Source organism: Elephas maximus, chromosome 12 (assembly GCF_024166365.1).
Source record: "Elephas maximus indicus isolate mEleMax1 chromosome 12, mEleMax1 primary haplotype, whole genome shotgun sequence".
Lineage (NCBI taxonomy): Eukaryota > Metazoa > Chordata > Mammalia > Proboscidea > Elephantidae > Elephas > Elephas maximus.
In genome coordinates, this window is record NC_064830.1 from 51,309,861 (window position 1) to 51,328,366 (window position 18,506).

The 18,506-nt window shown below is 38.2% G+C and overlaps 1 protein-coding gene across 4 annotated transcripts in view; it reads left to right on the forward strand.

Annotated features, from left to right (window-relative positions):
• The window catches only part of USP8 (ubiquitin specific peptidase 8), a 98,131-nt gene that overhangs the window by 30,167 nt on the left and 49,458 nt on the right, over positions 1-18,506 (forward strand). For all 4 annotated transcript variants that reach the window (XM_049904957.1, XM_049904958.1, XM_049904956.1 and 1 more), the window contains 3 exons: positions 9,982-10,151; positions 13,710-13,854; positions 17,487-17,572. In XM_049904957.1, coding sequence (XP_049760914.1) covers positions 10,048-10,151; positions 13,710-13,854; positions 17,487-17,572 — 335 coding nt within the window. In that variant the 5' untranslated portion in view covers positions 9,982-10,047. The remainder of the gene's footprint in view (positions 1-9,981; positions 10,152-13,709; positions 13,855-17,486; positions 17,573-18,506) is intronic.

Consider the following 18,506-nt stretch of genomic DNA (forward strand, 5'->3'; position numbering starts at 1 on the left):
TCACTCTGGCCAGTGGTTAATTGATTTAATCTTTGCAAAGAACCAGCTTTGGTCTTGTTAACTTTTCAGTTGTTTCTGTGTTTCCTGTTTTATTTAACTCTGCTCTAGTTTTTATTTTTTGCTTTCTTCTGGTGCATGAAGGTTTCTTTTGTTGCTCTCTTTCTATTTATTCAAGTTATAGGGATAAATCTTTGATTTTGGACCTTTCTTCTTTTTGGATGTCTGCATTTATTGATATAAATTGACCTCTGAGCACTGCTTTCATTTGTCCCAAAGGTTCTGATAGGAAGTGTTTTCATTCTCATTGGATTCTATGAATTTCTTTATTCCATCCTTAATATTTTCTATAACCCAGTGTTTTATGAGCAGGGTATTGTTCAGTTTCCAAGTGTTTGATTTCTTTTCCCTGCTTTTTCTGTTATTGATTTCTACTTTTATGGTGTTTTGGTCAGAGAAGATGCTTTGTAATATTTCAGTGTTTTGGATTCTGTTAAGGCTTGCTTTATGGCCGAATATATGGTCTATTCTAGAGAATGTTCCATGTGCTTTGGAAAAGAAAGTATACTTGGATGCTGTTGGGTAGAGTGTTCTGTGTATGTGTATGAGGTCAAGTTGGTTAATTGTGGCATTTAGCTCTGTCCTGTCTTTATTGAGCCTCATTCTGGATGGTCTGTCCTTCACTTTAAGTGGTTATTGAAGTCTCCTACTATTATTGTGGAGCTGTCTATCTCACTTTTCAGTGCCGTTAAGAGTTTGTTTTATGCATCTTGCAGCCCTGTCATTGGTTGCATAAATATTTAATATGGTAATATCATCCTGGTTTATTGTCCATTTAATCATTATATGGTGTCCTTCCTTATCCTTCATGGTAGATTTAAGTTTGAAGTCTCTTTTGTCAGAGATTAGTATAGCCACTCCTGCTCCTTTTGGTTGTTGTTTGCTTGATATATTTTTTCCATCCTTTGAATTTTTGTTTGTTTCTAAGTGAGATGTGTCTCTTTTAGGTAACATATAGCCGGATTGTGTTTTTTGTCCAGTTTGCAACTCTGTGTCTCTTTATTGATGCATTTAGTCCATTTACATTCAGCCTGATTATAGATAAGTATGAGTTTAGTGTTGTCATTTTGATGCCTTTTTTTGTGTGTTGTTGACAGTTTCATTTTTCCACTTACTTTTTTGTGCTGAGAAGTTTTTCTTTGTAAATTGTGTGTTCCTCTTTTTCTTTGTGGTTGAATTTGTTTTTGCTGATTCTTTATGTTGATTTTGTTTTTTATTTTGAAGTGTAGGATTGTTAGTCTTCTTTGTGGTTACCTTGATATTTACTCCTAATTTTCTATGTTTAAACCTATCTTGTGTGTCACTATATTGCCTTGATTTCCTCTCTATGTGGAAGATCTATATACCTTTTTTTATTTGGTCCCTCTTTATTGATTATTGTCATCTTATACATAATGGTATCACTGATTCTCTGTTTTGGGCTTTTTTTTTTTTAATCTTGATTTGTTTTTATAATTTCCCAAACTGAGTTGATACCTGGTTGCTCTACTCTGTGTTCTGGTGTTGGGTTGATATCTATTATTACTGATTTTCTATCCAGAGAATTTCCGTTAGTATTTCTTGTGGTTTTGGTTTCATTTTTGCAAATTCCTTAAGCTTCTGTGTATCTGTGAATGTCTTAATTTTGTCTTCATACATGAGAGACGGTTTTACTGGGTATATGATTCTTGGCTAGCAATTTTTCTCCTTCAACGCTTTATATATGTCATCCCATTGCTTTTTTGCCTGCGTGGTTTCTGCCGAGTAGTCCGTACTTACTCTTTTTGATTCTCCTTTGTAGGTGACTTTTCACTTATCCCTGGCTGCTCTTAAAGTTTTCTCTTTATCTTTGGTTTTGGCAAGCTGGTGATAATATGTCTTGGTGACTTTCTTTTGGGATCTACCTTGTATAGGGTTTGATGAGCATCTTGAATAAATATCCTTTCATCTTTCACAATATTAGGGAAGTTCTCTGCTAACAAATCTTCAACAATTTTCTCTGTATTTTCTGTTATCCCTTCCTGTCCTGGTATTCGAATCACTCACAAGTGATTCTTCTTGATAAGATTCCCACATGATTCATAGGGTTTCTTCATTTTTTTAAATTCTTTTTTTCTGATTTTTCTTCAGATATATTGGTGCCATGTGATTTATCTTCAATCTCAGAAATTCTGCATCCCAGTTCCTCAGTTCTGCTCCACTGATTTTCTATTGAGTTGTCTACTTCTATAATTTTATTCTTAATCTTCTGAATTTCTGAATGCTGTCTCTGTATGGATTCTTGCATTTTATTAAATTTTTCGTTGTGTTCTTGAATCTTTTTAATTTCTTCAGCTGCTTTATCTGTGTGTTCCTTGGCTTTTTCTGTTTGTTGCCTGATCTCATTCCTGATGTCTTGAAGAGTTCTGTGTATTAATATTTTGTATTCAACATCTGGTAATGCCAGAAATACATCTTCATCTGGGAGAGTCCTTGATTCTCTGTTTTGGTAGTTTGTTGAAGCAGTCATGGTCTGTTTCTTTATGTGATTTGATATCGACTGTTGTCTCCGAGCCTTTATAAGTTATTGTAATAGTTTATTTTATGTTTGCTCATTGTGTCCTAGTTTCTTGCTTTGTTTTGTTTCAATATATGTAAATAGGCTACTAGAGTGAGCTAACTAGTTATTAGAGCCTTTGAAGCACTAATGTCCTGTTAGTACATGGCTGGAGCTGTTGCCAGGTAGATGAGCCTAGGAGTCCATTCACTATTCTTGTATTGATTCAGCTCAGGTGTCGTGATAGTCAGTGACATAGTGTGTGGTGTAGGCTCTCACCTACTCTTAGAGGAGCAGTGGTGAAGGGTGTATGCACTGGTTTCTGGTAGCAGTAGAGAGTCACACTCTGAGGAAGGCAGGAGGCTGACAGCCTTCCCCAAGTGTCAGTGAGGAAGAAGCATCTTTGTTCTTTAGAGCACACTGGTGGGTAGGCTCTCCAGCTCTACCTTAGGCACCCAATGCTTATACCTGTAAGGACTGGTAGGCACCACTATCCTTTTAGGGGTGGCTAGGTTGCGTGGATGGAGGTTCCAGTCCTCAGGCCCCTGCTGTTGGTAGGTGAAGGCCCTGTTTAATAGGCAAAGCGGTATCAGACCTCCAAAACCTGCCTCTCCACTGCACAGCTAAAACAGTGAGACCCCAAACAGATTTGCCCTTGCAATATTATAGCCACCTAGATCTATGTAGGGTTGAGAGAGAAAGTCTGTGGATCGCTTATCTGTGGATCGCTTATGCCTGGACTGGAGCTACTTTTGCGCTGAGCTTCCAGACTAGGGGAGACTGCAGAGTATTTTTCTCCCCATTTGTTAATTTGTTCCTTCTCCCAGGCCAGGAGACTGGCTCATGGAGCACAGCACATTCTATCTCAGGCCCAGGGAAATCAACTGTTAATGAAGCTGGCTGGGGTGGCGGGGGTGGGGAGGGATCAGATAGATAGGAGAGAGTTCGTTCAGAAGAAGAAGCTTAGATCCACAAGTGGTAAATTAGACAAAATCACTTATCTTGTGTAGAGAGTACTGCTTTATCTCAGATTCCAGAGGCATGTGTAGCCTGTGTGCTCTGGCTGGGTTCCAGCCAAAATTGCCCTTGGGGATTAGGGTTACATCCCACTCTTGCCTTCTTTCACTGAAGTAGCTGTGTCCTAAACTCCACCGCCAGTCCTGCAGCTGTCACACCAGGGGGTCAGGGTGCCAGCACTTCGGTTGCCTTCTTTCACTGCAGCAGCCACTTCCTAAATGCCACAGCCAGCCCTGTTGTAGACACGCCATAGGGTCAGGGGTGCGCCACTCCGCTTGCCTTCTATCACTGAAGCTGCCATGTCTCAGGGAACTACCATCTGCCCTCCCGCAGTCTCGTCAAAAAACGGTGCCAAGGAATCAGAGCTGAGGTGTTGTGTGGGCTTGGCAACTCGTTGCTGCTTCTGCACCACCTCTCCCTTTCCCATTGCTCAGACCAATTCCTTAATTTTGCCTTTGATGCTTAGGATGCCTAGTTTGTCACATATATAATCAGTTCACTTGTTCTTTTGGATCTTTGTTGTAAGAGGGATTGACTAAAGCTTTTGGCTATTTTGCCATCTTGACCCCGTCCCTCAGATGGTCGCCTTTTAATCATTCATGATGTTAGGGGAGTTTTCTGTCAGCAGTTCTTCAGTGATCTTCTCTGTGTTTTCTGTCCCTGTTCTGGAACTCGATCACTCGCACATTTTTGCTTTTGATTGTATCCCACATAATTCTCAGGGTTTTTTTTCTTTTTTCTTAGTTTTCCTTCAACAGAGTTGTATCCAAGTGTTTGTGTTCAGTTTCACTGATCCTGTCTTCCATCATTTCAGACTTGCTCCTCAGCCCTTTTATGACACTTTCCATTTCTGAAATCTTGTTTATCTTTTGGATTTCTAAGTGTTGTTTTTGTGTGATTTCTAGTTGTGAATTTATTTTAGCCGTTTATTCCTGCATTATTTTCCTGAATTCTTCCATTTTTTTGGTCTGTATTTTCCATGAATTTGTCTGTTTTTTCCTTAGTTTTCATTGCTTTTGCTTCTACTCTTGGATTGCTCTGAATATTAGACATTTGAATTTCCTGTCAAGTAGTTCTAGTACCTTTTTTTCTACTGAGAATTCACCTGGTGTTTTTATTTTGAACGCTTACTGGAACCATCCTGTCCTGTTTTTTAATATGTTTTGATATTGTTTGCTGTTTTCAGAACATTCAGTAGTTATTTTCTTTTTTTCTTAATGGTAGGTTTACTTGTTTCATCCTCCTTTTTTGTTTTATTTGGTTATGTCTGTGCAGGCGAGCTGTGTGTTCTTTGCTCATCAGTAGCCACAATACTTCTGACCTTGTCCAATGGGCAGGGCCAGTCACTCAGCTATGGTGCAGCAGGGCAGGTCCAGCTGAAGGGGAGGGGCTGGAATGGGTTGTTTGTGGCACCTACTAGGGCTGACAGGGTGGGCCAGGAATCAGTGCTGGCTAGGCTCCAGGAGGCTGGGCCTGTGCTGCTCAGGGGTTTGATGTTGAGTGCATGGTGCAGGTAGGCAGGAAAGAGGGGGAAGGTTGTGATATGTGGCACTAGTAGGGGTATGGGAAGGAGGAGAGAGAAACAGGAGCCAAAAACAAAGAAAAAGAGAGTGATAAGGGAGCTTGCCATTGGATGGAGAGATGAGAAACCAAGAAATGCAAAAAGGAAAAGAAAAGAAAAAGGGAAAAAGAATTAAAAAGCTATATAAAAATCTAGAAAAGAAAAGCCCCCACGAGTTCCTCCTGTAGGGCCTTGAAGTCTGGGGAAGTGGCTCCTAGGCTGCACAGTATAGCCTCTCTAGAGGGGTACAGATGTCACACGGCACCAGGTGTTCAGGAGACAGAAAAAGAAGATACGTATAGAGAGATGAGAACTAAGAAATGAAGAGAGACAGGAAGGGAAAAAGAGAGGAAAGAAAGAAAAGAAGTACCCACAGGGATCCCTCCTATGTGTCTGCTCAGATTGGGGGAGTGGCTTCTAAGCCAGGCAGTGCACCCTGACTAGAATGGGCTCCCATGCCATGGAAAGAAAAAAAAAAAAAAAAACAGAACAAAGTAAAAACAAAACAAGCAAAAGCAGAAAAAAAAAAAAAAAAAAGCCCTGAGGATCCCACCAGCATGGTGTCATGGGCCAGGGGAGTGGTTCCCCAGTCGAGTGGGGCTTCACGGTCTTTCAAGAAGAAGCAAAGATGGCACACAGAGCCAGGCATTTGAGAGAAAGGAGGGGTAGGCAGTGGGAGGCACGGAAGAAACCAGAAGAAATGGAAAGAAGCAGCACTAGCTCAGGGAGCTGGCCAGTGTGGGCAGGGTGAGTCCAAGCGGCCTGGGGTGGAAGCAGTTGCCTCCTGGCCAGGAGACTGGGGCTTGTGGGGAGCAAAGGAGGATGCGGGGGAGGAGGGTAGGGGTTAGCAAAGCATATATTGTTTGTTACTGGGTGCTGTGTCTCCTGCTGGGAACTTTGTGAAGCTCCTTTCCTGTACTCCATGGCTACTGATTGCTGATTTGGGTGGGATGAATCCAAGCAGCATGAACTCTCACTTCCCGGCTGGCCGAGCCACCACAACCAGCCAGGAAGCTCGGAGGTAGAGCAGCAGGGAGAGTATGGAGGTGGGAAGGCATGTATTGCTGGTTACCAGGTGCTCTGGCTCCTGCTGGGAGCTCCTTAAAGCTGCTTTCAGGTGCTCCCTATTTGGCAGTCCCTGACAGGAGTCCGAGATTGCAGATCCGTGCTGTGTTAGCTGAAAGGGGCCCTCCACATGTCTCTCTCCTTTATCTCTGTCCTCTTGTCAGTTTCTTATTCCATTCCGTGTTTGGCTGAGTTCTTTATCTCTTCATTTGACACTTCAGGTTCCAGGAATGACATTTGTCTCTGTTTTAGTTTTTTGGGTCTTTGCTGTGGAGGGACGGCATGGTGTTTCTGTCTTTTGCACCATGTCAGCTGAAAAAATTTGATTGAATTTGAAGCGGCTAACGAAATGGCTAACGATATTTTAGGTTTTTTTACATAACATATGTAGTTTTTATATTCTTTGTCTTTTAAAGATAAGTTTTAAAGGCAGTCATGAGAAACACATTCAACTGAGAGCATATTCTAGGCTTTCATTTTAGCAGGTTCAAATCAATATCTTTTTTCCCCAGCCAAGAAACCTATGAGTTGTCAAAATATGTGCTACCTCACTTATTAGACATAAACTTTGTGATTAGACCACTGGTACTTACAGCCCAGATAGAGGAGAGAATTGGAAAAATCAACATTACTGGACTGTTAACTTGGACACTCTGCCCAACACTGGCCTTACTTCTTATCTGAGTATACTTGTTAGTGTCACCACTAAAAATTGATTGAGCTTTTGGAAATTAGAGTTGAAGAGCTGGGCTATATCAGGGGAGCATTTGTTGGCTTTCTGTTAAGACCCCAGCTGATCTAGTTGGGGCCAGAAAAGTCAGCAATATTCTTGTTACTTTATCTTACTTCCTCTTGCCCTTATTAAGAGTTCAAGCTCCAAAATTCCTGTGCCCTCTGCCACAGTGATGTCTTTTGTGACATCCATCAGGCCTCAGATTTCCTTAAGCACCTTCCTAAAAAGTTAGTTCTTGACTTTACTGTGCTTTCCTCAACAGTTGCTTCCTTTGTCTCAATAGTAACCTTGTTCCTGGAGCACCATTCCACTCTATCCTATCTTTTTCCTTTTTGTTGTTAAATATTTTGAAAATTATCCCTGATCTGCTTCCACTTCTTTACATGCATTCTTTAATGCAGGTGCTCTTGCTTCCACCCACACCATTGTGTAGGTGGAAGCCATACTCCCCAAAGTTACATCGGGTTATTCCTATATCCCACATCTGTTTTTTAAGCATTAGTATTAAAAAGGATATATATTGTATTCGTTTGCTTGTTTAACCCATAGTTTCCTAACTTTTTCATCTCTGTGGGTACTCTTCATTTTATTTATGATTATATAATTTTTTTTATAGTTCTTGTACTATTGTTTTCTTTTTAAAAAATTATGAAATATATATTAAGTACATTCTTATATGTTTTAAATCATGATAATGAAATGACCACCTGTGAATGTACCACTCAACTTGAGAAACAGAACTTTGTCGCTACCCTTGAAGCTCCTTGCGTGTTACCTCTGTGTTTACATCCCGTGCCTCCCCAAATCCCAGCCCCAGAAACAGAATTTTGTGTTTATTGTTGCCTTGTGTTTATAGTTCTACCTCATTTATATCCTTATAACCTTATACAAGTGATATATTGTATATATTCCTACTTTTTTACTCAATATTGGGAAGATAGACATTGGATAGGGATAAAGGAGGGTTAGGTATAGTCTCCAGTTACAGTGTTTATCCTTGGAGGTCAGGGACCTTGTCTTATATGCCCTTTTTATTTTTAAGACTTAGCACAGTGTTTTTTTGTAAGGTAATTGCTACTGGTGATTTACATTGACACTAAAATGATGCAGTTGTCTTTATAAAAATGAGGAAATCCAAGGAATCCTATCATACTCTTTCCTTTATAGTTGCTCTTAACTGATTTGATGATAAATTGTTAATGAATCAGATACCTAACTAGGACTAAGGTGTGCCTGACCCAAGCTGTGTTATTTTCAATCGCATCATATGCATGCAAAAGCTGGACAATGAATAACGAAGACTGAAGAAGAATTGATGCCTTTGAATTGTGGTGTTGGCGAAGAATATTGAATGTACCATGGACTGCCAGGAGAATGAACAAATCTGTCTTGGAAGAAGTACAACCAGAACGCTCCTTAGAAGCAAGGATGGCGAGACTGTGTCTCACATACTTTGTACGTGTTGTCAGGAGGGATCAGTCTCTGGAGAAGGATGTCATGCTTGGCAGAGTACAGGGTGAGCGGAAAAGAGAAAGAGCCTCAGTGAAGTGGATTGACACAGTGGCTGCAACAATGAGCTCAAGCATAACAACGATTGTAAGGATGGCTCAGGAGCTCGCAGTATTTCATTCTGTTGTGCATAGGGTCGCTATGAGTTGGACCTGACTCGACACCTAACAATAACAATGGCAACAACGAGGACATTTCGTATTTAGTGATTCATTTAGGAGTGATGATGTAGTCTGGAGACTTTTTTCCTTTCTCAGTACAGTTTTAGATACAGTACTTAGAGGGAAGGGTAAAGTGTAGAAAATGTTTATATGTTAGATCATCGTTTATAAATACATAGATCTCAAACTGCTAATTAAAACGTTTGGTTCACCGTTTTTTTTTTTTTTTTTTTTTTTTATGGGTGCATGGAGCAAGTATAGAAATAGAAAAGTGAAAATTATAAAAAATGTGACTTTAAGAGAAAAAATGGACAGCTGGTTTCGGTGACCAAGACAATGGATAGTAATACAGGGTTAGAAGAGAAGTGTACCAAGAAATCACAAAGTATTAATATTTGATATAAAATGTGACTGGAATCAAAGCTTTTTGGAGCTTCACATAGATGAACAGAGACCTTTTATTTTTTACCACCCGAAGTTGCACCTTACTTTAGAATTAGATATTCATTGATGTCCATTCATCTAATAATAGCGAGCTGGTAGAATGAAGAGCATTAAGCTAATAGAAAGAAATGATGGAAATAATTAAAAAGTTGTAATCTTTTAAATATATTAATGTAGCTTTTTATTCAATAATTAGTTCTTCACAGCTGAAGCCCTTGTATCAATTTAATTGTATTCCTAAAGTTTTCATTTGTTGACATTTAACATCTTGCGAGGACTCCTCATTTGGTGCGCCCCTCTCAGCTCCATCTATAGGCATCCTTGAACATGTACACACACATACACACACATACAGCTTAATTGGTACATAGCTAGCTATTCTTCCTAAAGCATACAAAGAAACAAAGAATGTCATGAAACATCCAAAGACCTTTTCAGAGTAAAACACAGTACGTGAGTATACTTGACCAGAAACATGATAATTTGTCCTTAGTGCCATATAAAGTGGTCCTCCCTCCCCACACCCTGCTTCTGCTTGTTTCCTTTTATAAACTGATATCATCAATAAGACATATTTCTAGATGAAAATTCTTCCTAATTATCTATACATTAATGTAGTTTTAACAAACAAGGTAAAAGCTGTTATTATTGCTGTTCGTTCCTTTGATAGGTAAAATTTCTAGTAATGGTACTTAAGGTGAAATAGTACAAATAATAATTTAGTAGTTAATGAAACTTTGGGGAAAAAATAAAATTGTTCATTGATATACTCTATACCTTAAGTTCCCAAAATAGGTATTCAAGATACTTTATCCTGTTAGCAGAGGATATAATTTAGGAATTTTATTTTTTTAATTGCTTATTTGTTTTATTCTTAATGGTAAAATTCGTGGAATTACTTGTGTTCATTTTGTTTCAGGAAAGAAGTACTTGTAATGAAATAACACCATCCATTGTAAAAGTAGAACGGTAAAGATTATTTATCATGCCTGCTGTGGCTTCAGATCCTAAAGAGCTCTACCTCAGTTCTTCACTAAAAGACCTCAATAAGAAGACAGAAGTCAAACCCGAGAAAATAAGCACTAAGAAGTATGTATCCTTTGCTAGTTTGTGTGTGTGTATGTGTTATATATTTTTAATTCATTTACATTAATTCAGGTTAGATAACTAGTTCATTTAAAGTTTATTTGAAAAGTGGATCACACAAATAAAGCAAGAGCTTCTTAGGGAAGTTCTTAACTATATGTTGACAGAATTTGTATATTCTGTTAATGCAGATATTTTTTCTCTCTGGGGAGTATAACATGTCATAAGCTTAAGAGGTGGAGACTACAAGGTTCTACAAAAATCATTTGGCCAAAAATCACTGCCTTTTCATAAAACGGTATAAAAATAATTATTAATCTTTTTATTCTTTATGAGAGGAAGGATATGTATTTTTGTCCCGTTTTTAGCAAAATATCAACTTACACCAATTTGACATGAATTTTAACCTAATGATTTATTTTTTGCATTTTTATTTTTGAGGGTTTATAGAGACAGAGGCTAGAGATAATGCATTCCTGATAGATTACAAAATGTTTCCTGGGACAAAATATAATAGTGATGGAAAGGTGTGGCTATTTTGATATGTACTAGAAGTCATTAAAATTGTAATTTGTTCATCATTTTATCTCTGATAAAGGATAGGAGGCATTTAGAAAAACTTCTTCTCTGAATTTGTTTTGACCAACAAAGAAGAATCTTGGAGATTAAAAAAGCAACCACAGTATTAAGTTGTTGTTGTTGTCTGCCGTCAAGTCGATTCCGACTCACAGTAACCCAGTAGGACAGAGCAGAACTGCCCCGTAGAGTTCCCTAGGTTATCTTTACAGAAGCAGAGTGCCACATCTTTCTCCCATGGAATCTCTGCTGGCTTCAAACCACTGTCCTTTCGGTTTGCAGCCAAGCACTTAACCACTGTGCCACCAGGGCTCCTTCCACATTATTATAGACTCGGAAATAATAGTTTCAAAAAGAAGAGAGGATCTAGCCAGCTGTGTACTCTAGACTTTGGGCAAACATTTTAGAAATTTGGGTGAAAACGGATGTTCTTTGGCTAGAGAGAAATGAGAGGCTGTAAAAAAATGATACGTACAATCCTAGGTGAACCCACGAAGAGGCATCTAAAGAAAGCTATGATTGCACAGGGACATTTTTGTGAGTCATTTTCTAAAGGAAATAAACAGAAGATGAGGAGAAAATAATACACCAAGGAGCAGTAGGAACTTTAAAGAAGGCCAGGAAGGAAAAAATCGCAAAACTAACTGATATTTCTAAACATTATTAAGGACAAAATTGACTTTTTGAAACGATTTTTTGGGAGGTAAGAAAGAACAAAAGAGGGATTATTTACTTCATGGGCTATGGTAGTGTTGATGGGGTGACAGAGGATATTTACTTAACTCCTGTTGAATGATTTCCAAATAAGAAATAACGGGGAAGATAAAAGTGTCTAAAAAGGTCTTAAAAGGGTCTTAAAGCTTTCTCACGGAGCTTTGCCTAACCTTAATACAGGTCCATCCATTCTGGCACTGTCTGCTTTAGCTGTAGGACTTAACCCTGACCAGAGGAAGTGGTATGTCGGAAGGACTTCCTAAGTATACCAAATTCATGTTTTTGCTATCATAGTTATGCCCCAGGAATGTTAAAATCCTTTTAGGATGCTTCTGTGGTTCACTGGACTGGCAATGGCATTGCAGTCATCCCAGCTTGATCTGCTGCACAGAGGCCCATGAGATATGCATGCATTAGGGTGAGGGAAAAGTGGAGAAATAACAACTGTTGCACTCATTGTTAAACGCTTCCATAGAATATCCTTATTCGCTTGTGCTTGATTGACCTATATCCCAGGACTGTGATGCCATCCTAGGCAGGGCATCCACATTGGCTGAACTGGTCCTTATATGGACTACCTTTGGCTCTGTTCCTTTGACATGTTCTAGTTCCGTGACCTGACCAACTTCATGTCCTTGTTTGAAAAACGTGGAAAACGAGATGCACTGTTCTTTGTAAGTTTTTGATAAAGCATATTGCGTATAAGCATGTGCCACTAAAACTTGGTTGTCAAAACTACTCCTAAGTGATTGAATTCTTCCTGCAGAAATTCCTGTTTTATTAGTTTGCTTTCTAAAGACTTTTTTAAAATAAACCCAAGAAAATATCCTTATGATGAACACCAAAGAATCATCAAATTATTTTATTGAAGTAGAATTTTAAGATGGCGTGTTTTGTTTTATTTTTATTTATTGTACTTTAGATGAAGGTTTACAGAGCACACTAGCGTCTCATTAAACAATTAATACACGTACTGTTTTTGTGACATTGGTTGCCAACCCCATGAAATGTCAACACTCTTCTCAACCTCAGGTTCCCCCTTACCGGCTTTTTGTCCTGTCCTGCCTTCTAGTCCTTGCCCCTGGGCTGCTGTGCCCATTTAGTTTTGTTTTGTTTTATGGTCCTGTCTAATCTTTGGCTGAAGGGTGAACCCCGGGAGTGGCTTCATTACTGAGCTAAAAGGGTGTCAGGGGACCATACTCCCTGGGTTTCTCCAATCTCTATCAGACTCTGTCAGACCAGTAAGTCTGGGTTTTTTTGTTTTTTTTTCTTTTTGAGTTAGAATTTTGTTCTACATTTTTCTACATCTCTGTCCAGGATCCTCTATTGTGATTCCTAGCAGAGCAGTCAGTGGTGGTATCTGGGCACCGTCTACTTAGTCTAGTGGACTCAGTCTGGTGGAGGCTGTGGTAGTTGTGGTCCATTAGTCCTTTGGACTAATCTTTCCCTTGTGTCTTTGGTTTTCTTCATTCTCCCTTGCTCTGGATGGAGTAACACCAGTTGAGTATCTTATATGGCTGCTCACAATGTTTAAGACCCCAGAGACTACTCACCAAAGTAGAATGTAGAACATTTTTGTTATAACCCGTGTTATGGCAGTTGAGCTAGATGTTCCTGAGACCATGGTCCCCACAGTCCCCATCCCAGTAATTTGATCTCTCAGCGAGTTTGGATGTATCTATGGAACTTCCATGACGTTGCCTTAAGATGACCTATTTTAGCCTTTAAATCTCCTTTCCCTCCAGAGCCAGTGGATCAGAGTGCAGTTCAGGTATTTTGTAGACAACTTTAACTAAGAATAAAGATTAAAGTCATCTCCCCTTTCCTGTACCTGGTTTCTTGAATTTTTAGGTGGGAGTGATTTTACTTCATGGTCAGAAAGGAGTGATGATAATTGAAAGATATTTGTTTTAACATTAAAACAATAATAATGATCAATACAAATGATGTGCAGCCGTGTTCTTTCACTATAGATTATGCCCCAGGACCACTTACTGGGCATTATCTATTATAGCAAATCCCTTTAAAACTGGGCTAAATTCATTTTTCATGTGACAGTTTGGTGGTATATAAGTATTATGAGACAGAAGTATTTAGTGTAGGGAAAATTTGAAATTATATTTAAACTTATATCCAGCTTTATATATTCTGAAATGGTGCAACCTAAATTATGAAATTTACTGCATCAAGATTCTCTGTGGACTTGATACATGACCTATTTTTTTTCCCCCAGATGTCAAGTGTTACAATTATTTTTTCTCTAATTTTAAGTTATGTACAGAGTGCCCTGAAGATCTTCAAGACAGCAGAAGAAAGCAAATTGGATCGTGATGAGGAAAAGGCCTATGTACTGTACATGAAATATGTGACTGTTTATAATCTCATTAAAAAAAGACCCGATTTCAAGCAACAGCAGGTACCATTTATTTCTGATTTTTTCTTTTGTTACGCTATTTTTGCTTGCTGGAATTATTGGTATCCTCTTAGAGTTTTAACTGACAGTGAAATTTAGATCACATTGTACAGCATCAAGTCCATTATGCAGATAGAAAAAACAAATTAAAGATTTAGTTCCATTATTTGCAAACATACATTGCCTTGGATTAGTGTAAGTTTATAGCAACATACAGATTCATAATCTGTTTTCTGTTATAACATCTTTGCCAGGTCAAGTGGAAGGATTCAGGTTTTCATGCATTAAAGAAAAAAAAAAAATGACAGCATGGTTTACTATTATGTCCTCTCAAGGTTCAAGATTTAGTCACTTAAGTTTTTATATGATAGCTTTTTATATTTGACTGACATTGTAGCCATACTAAAGATCCCATTTTTCAGAATTAATACTTCCAAAATAATTTTTGTTGTGCTTTTAATCCTTTGAGCAAGTGCCAGTCTTCCACTTTGCTGAGGTCATGGTTAGGGAGGGAGGATGCGGGATTTGTAAATGATAAAGAGAACTGATGACTGGGGTGAGTGTTGCTAGAGAAAATGGTTGCGTTTCTATTGCACCAGAAACAGGCAAAAGAACATAGAGACAAGCTAGGTTAAAGAAATGGGAAGAACATACTGGTGGGTCCACCTTTATTTAGGAACTATCTTGCTACCAGACAGTAGTAGCAAAATACTGCCAATAGATTTCTTACCCGGTAGAGAAACGATTCTTGAACTAATATTGAGATTTGATCTTGTTCTCTGCTGGTAGAATTGGTTTGTCTCATTTAAATTGACTTAGAGAAATAACCAAAGTACTCATATTCTTTGAAATTACTCTTTTTTTTCCCCCAGGGTCGTGTGACTGATACAATTTTTTTTGGGTCATTGGTTTAGGGATAACTTTAATGAGTTTTACTTAATGGTGATAAACTATTGCTGGTGTTTCTTCCGACCAGCAACGTTATGCTAATGACAGTTACTGGGTTTTAGATCTAGTGTTGGAGAGGTGGTTCCTTGCAATCAGTGGTTTCTTCATCTGTCCACAAATGGCTGGATTAACCCTGCCCTGGGAGAAATCTTTTGACATTTTTGGGCTTACAGTAGTCCCCTTTTATCCATGGGGGTACATTCCAAGACCTCCCATGGATGCCTGAAACTGTGGATAGTACCAAACCGTATGTATACTATGATTTGTCCTATACATACATACCTGTGATAAAGTTTAATTTCTAAAGTAGGCACAGTAAGAGATTAACAACAATAAACATAATAAAAGAGAACAATTGTAACAGTATAATGTGATAAAAGTAATGTTAATGACAGAGCGGTGTAGTGTGAAATTTCATCACGCTGCATACTCATTTATCATTTTTGAACCTCAGTTGACCGCCATGGAAAGTGAAACCATGGATAAGGAAAGGCTACTGTACTTACCTCTAGTAAGAGGCAGAGACCTGCGTAAATTCAAACAAGTTTTTGCACATTCTTTGATGGTTTTTGTAGTATCTGTTAAAGTGAAATTGCTTAAAAAGAAGTGTAAAAGTGCTTACTAAGGTAAGTATTTTTGAAAGGTTTGCAAATTTGGATAACTCTGACAGTTTTGCTATTTCCTGTTTTTTCTGTTATGATAGGGCTTTTTTTTATGTACTTCTGTACTTTTTGCCTGTTTTTTATAAATTAATAGTTTTTTTCTTTGACAAGATTAGGAGTGCTTTTGTAGCTACCTTTTTTTTTTTTCCTTGAGAAGGTTGGGAGTAAATTTTAATGGGTAAGAGATTTTTACATTTCCACAGAGTATTGCATCTCTGAAGGGAATAACTAGGTGAAAGTGGCAGGAGAAGCTCAGGTTAGGAAGGTCCATACAAAGGCTCATGTAACCCAGGCCATTGCTGCATATGCTGCAGTTATTCAGTTCCAGGTTCAGCGACAGGATTGTTTCCTCTGTTCTGTCCAGGGCACCTCATCTGCTTCTGTCTTAGAACTGTTTTTGTTTTATTTAACCCAACCTCTCCAGTGCACTTCAGGTACTTGAGAGGTTAAATTTACTAACCAGGCATTTTCTATTCTTTGCCCTTTAAGTAAGGTACGGGCAGAATGCAGTATCACTGGTCTTTTTCAGAAATTTGTATGTTGTACTTGTGTTTTATACTAGAGAGTATTTGGCGTTTAGATAAAACTTGTTAATTTAGTAAGCTCTCTAATTAGAGAAGGATGCAGTACGTTTATTGCTTACTCAGTTTATGAACAATATCTTCGGAATTATCTAAAACAGAAGAATAGGAAATATATTGAAAATATTGCTATAGCAAAGTCTAGATAAAATTAGAATTATATTTTAAAATCTCCATGGTATTCTTGGTATCTGAGCCTAAATATTTGTTGGTAAACCTTTTTGTTTGGGAAATCACGAGAGTTGTTTGAATTTGTATGTTTAGGAATGAGAAAGTTCTACTTGGTAAACTTGAGAAACAAAAATTTTTAGTTGTATAACAGGTGAATGTTATTTTTCATACTGCTGGTTGTCATACTATTGAAAGTTTTAAAATGTTTACTTGCTTTAAGTATAAATATAATGTTCCTAAAGGAACACAGAGAGAAATAATCATTGATGAAGAACTTCACTAGTATTAGGGAATGTGTCCTGGTAGTTTGTGATCATTTTTTCAGGATTTAAGCAGGCTTAAACTGGGTTTACAAGCTCACTTTTTAATAGTTCATGTCTAAAAATGAATAAAACAGTCATAGCATTTTTTTTTAGCATTTTTAGTTTTTACTTTGTATTTTGTTTTCATCAGAAGAGTTGTGTAGTAATGATTAAATTTTGTTTTCTATTAAAGTATTGCATCAATAGTCAAGACGTTTTGGCAGCTAGAGTACTTAAAATTTCCACCAAAAGGTTCATTTGATACAATGTTTAAAATGTACAGTTTTATTAGAATAACATCTTGAAGGGCCCTTCTTGCCTATTTAATCTTTAAAAGAATAAAATCAACCCAAACGTGATCCACTTCTGGCTACATAGACACATGATACTTGTTATCAACAGGTTTACCCCATTAGTGCAGCTCTAGGTGACTGCCTGTCAAAGAGCCAGAGATGAGTACTTCTGGCCTCCTGGCCCTTTTTATAATTTTCGATTACTCCCGTTTGTGACGAACTGTGCTGGTAGTTTAAGTAAAACAAAACAAATCCCATTCTATGTATCTGTATACAATTTGCTTTACTGCTTCTGAGGCTAGAGAAGAAAAACTGGGTAACATATTAGGAAAATATATTTTGTTCTTGAAAGCTTTGCTCTTTGGCACTTACCCATAAAAAATAAAAATAGTATTTATACTTCCTAAAGGTGCCTTACAAATAAGAAAAATTTATTAGCCAGTAGGTTTGTTTGTTTTTTAAAGCATATTAATGGTATGAAGAGAGATTCCTGAAACATTTGGAGAATAAATTATACATATGTAAATTAAAAGTTCAAAAAACTACTTCATGCAGCCATAAAAATGGTTTTGTCTAAACTTTGCTTTACATAAGCACCATGACTGTAATGTTCTTAGCATTAGTGCTGTGTATACCAGCCAGTACTAACAGTATGGGATGGTTTTCCTGTGATTTTAGGACTACTTTCATTCAATTCTTGGACCTTCAAACATCAAAAAAGCTATTGAAGAAGCCGAAAGACTCTCTGAAAGCCTTAAACTCAGGTACAGACATTGTTATAAAATATTTAAAAACAATGAATTTAGAAGATAAACATAATATTTAGAATTTGTGCATTTACATCTGACAATGCATGTGATATCCCAGTTCCTAGAAATAAGTACTAATGTTAACTGGAACACAAACTAAAATCTTTTGCCCTATTACGTATATTGTGTTCATGTGTTACTGTTGCCGGCACCTCTGCAGCTTTAATTAACGAAGGTTCTTGCCTCTCATTGGTCAAGAATGAACAGGTAAGGCATGGAGAATTTTCCACAGGAGCAAAGCTTTATTAAAGAGGCTTGCAAGCGGAGGGAAGGAGGGCCTAGGCAACACTTACCCCCGTCTCCCAGAACAAAGGATTTGTATGAGTTTTTAAAGGTTTTTTTTTGGAGGGGGGCAGGATTATGTTTATTCATAGGTATAGGCAGGGTTTTCTAGGAAGTGGCCCGTCTAGGCGGGGATGTGTTAACTGCAGTGCGTGGGCAACAGCCTTGTAAGATGGCTCCTGTCCTGGAGGCTTCTGGGATTCATAGCAGGACTTACTATGGGCTATCACACTTGCGCAGTCTCCTGTTCCCAAGTTCTATTCCCGAGCTGCGGGTGCAGCCCCTCGCTGCCCCTGGGGGAGGTCACACAGCGACCACAGGTGGATGTTCTGCGCATGTTCTGGGGCTGGTTCCATCCGGCTGCTTCTGAAAAACAACTTTAAGGAAGTTTGCGGCTGCTTTTTAGATACCCTGCCCCATTATTCTGGGAAATGGCATTGTTCTTGGGCCCTATTTCCTGTCACTTTGTTGCTTTGGTTTGTTTATGCAGCTGCAAGGCAGTCCTGGGGCCCCTCTCTTCCCTGTCTTATTACCATTAATATTCTTTATTGAAATTTGAAAGTATTTAAAATGAGAAGTGGCTAAGGTAAGCACTGGTATATTAGAT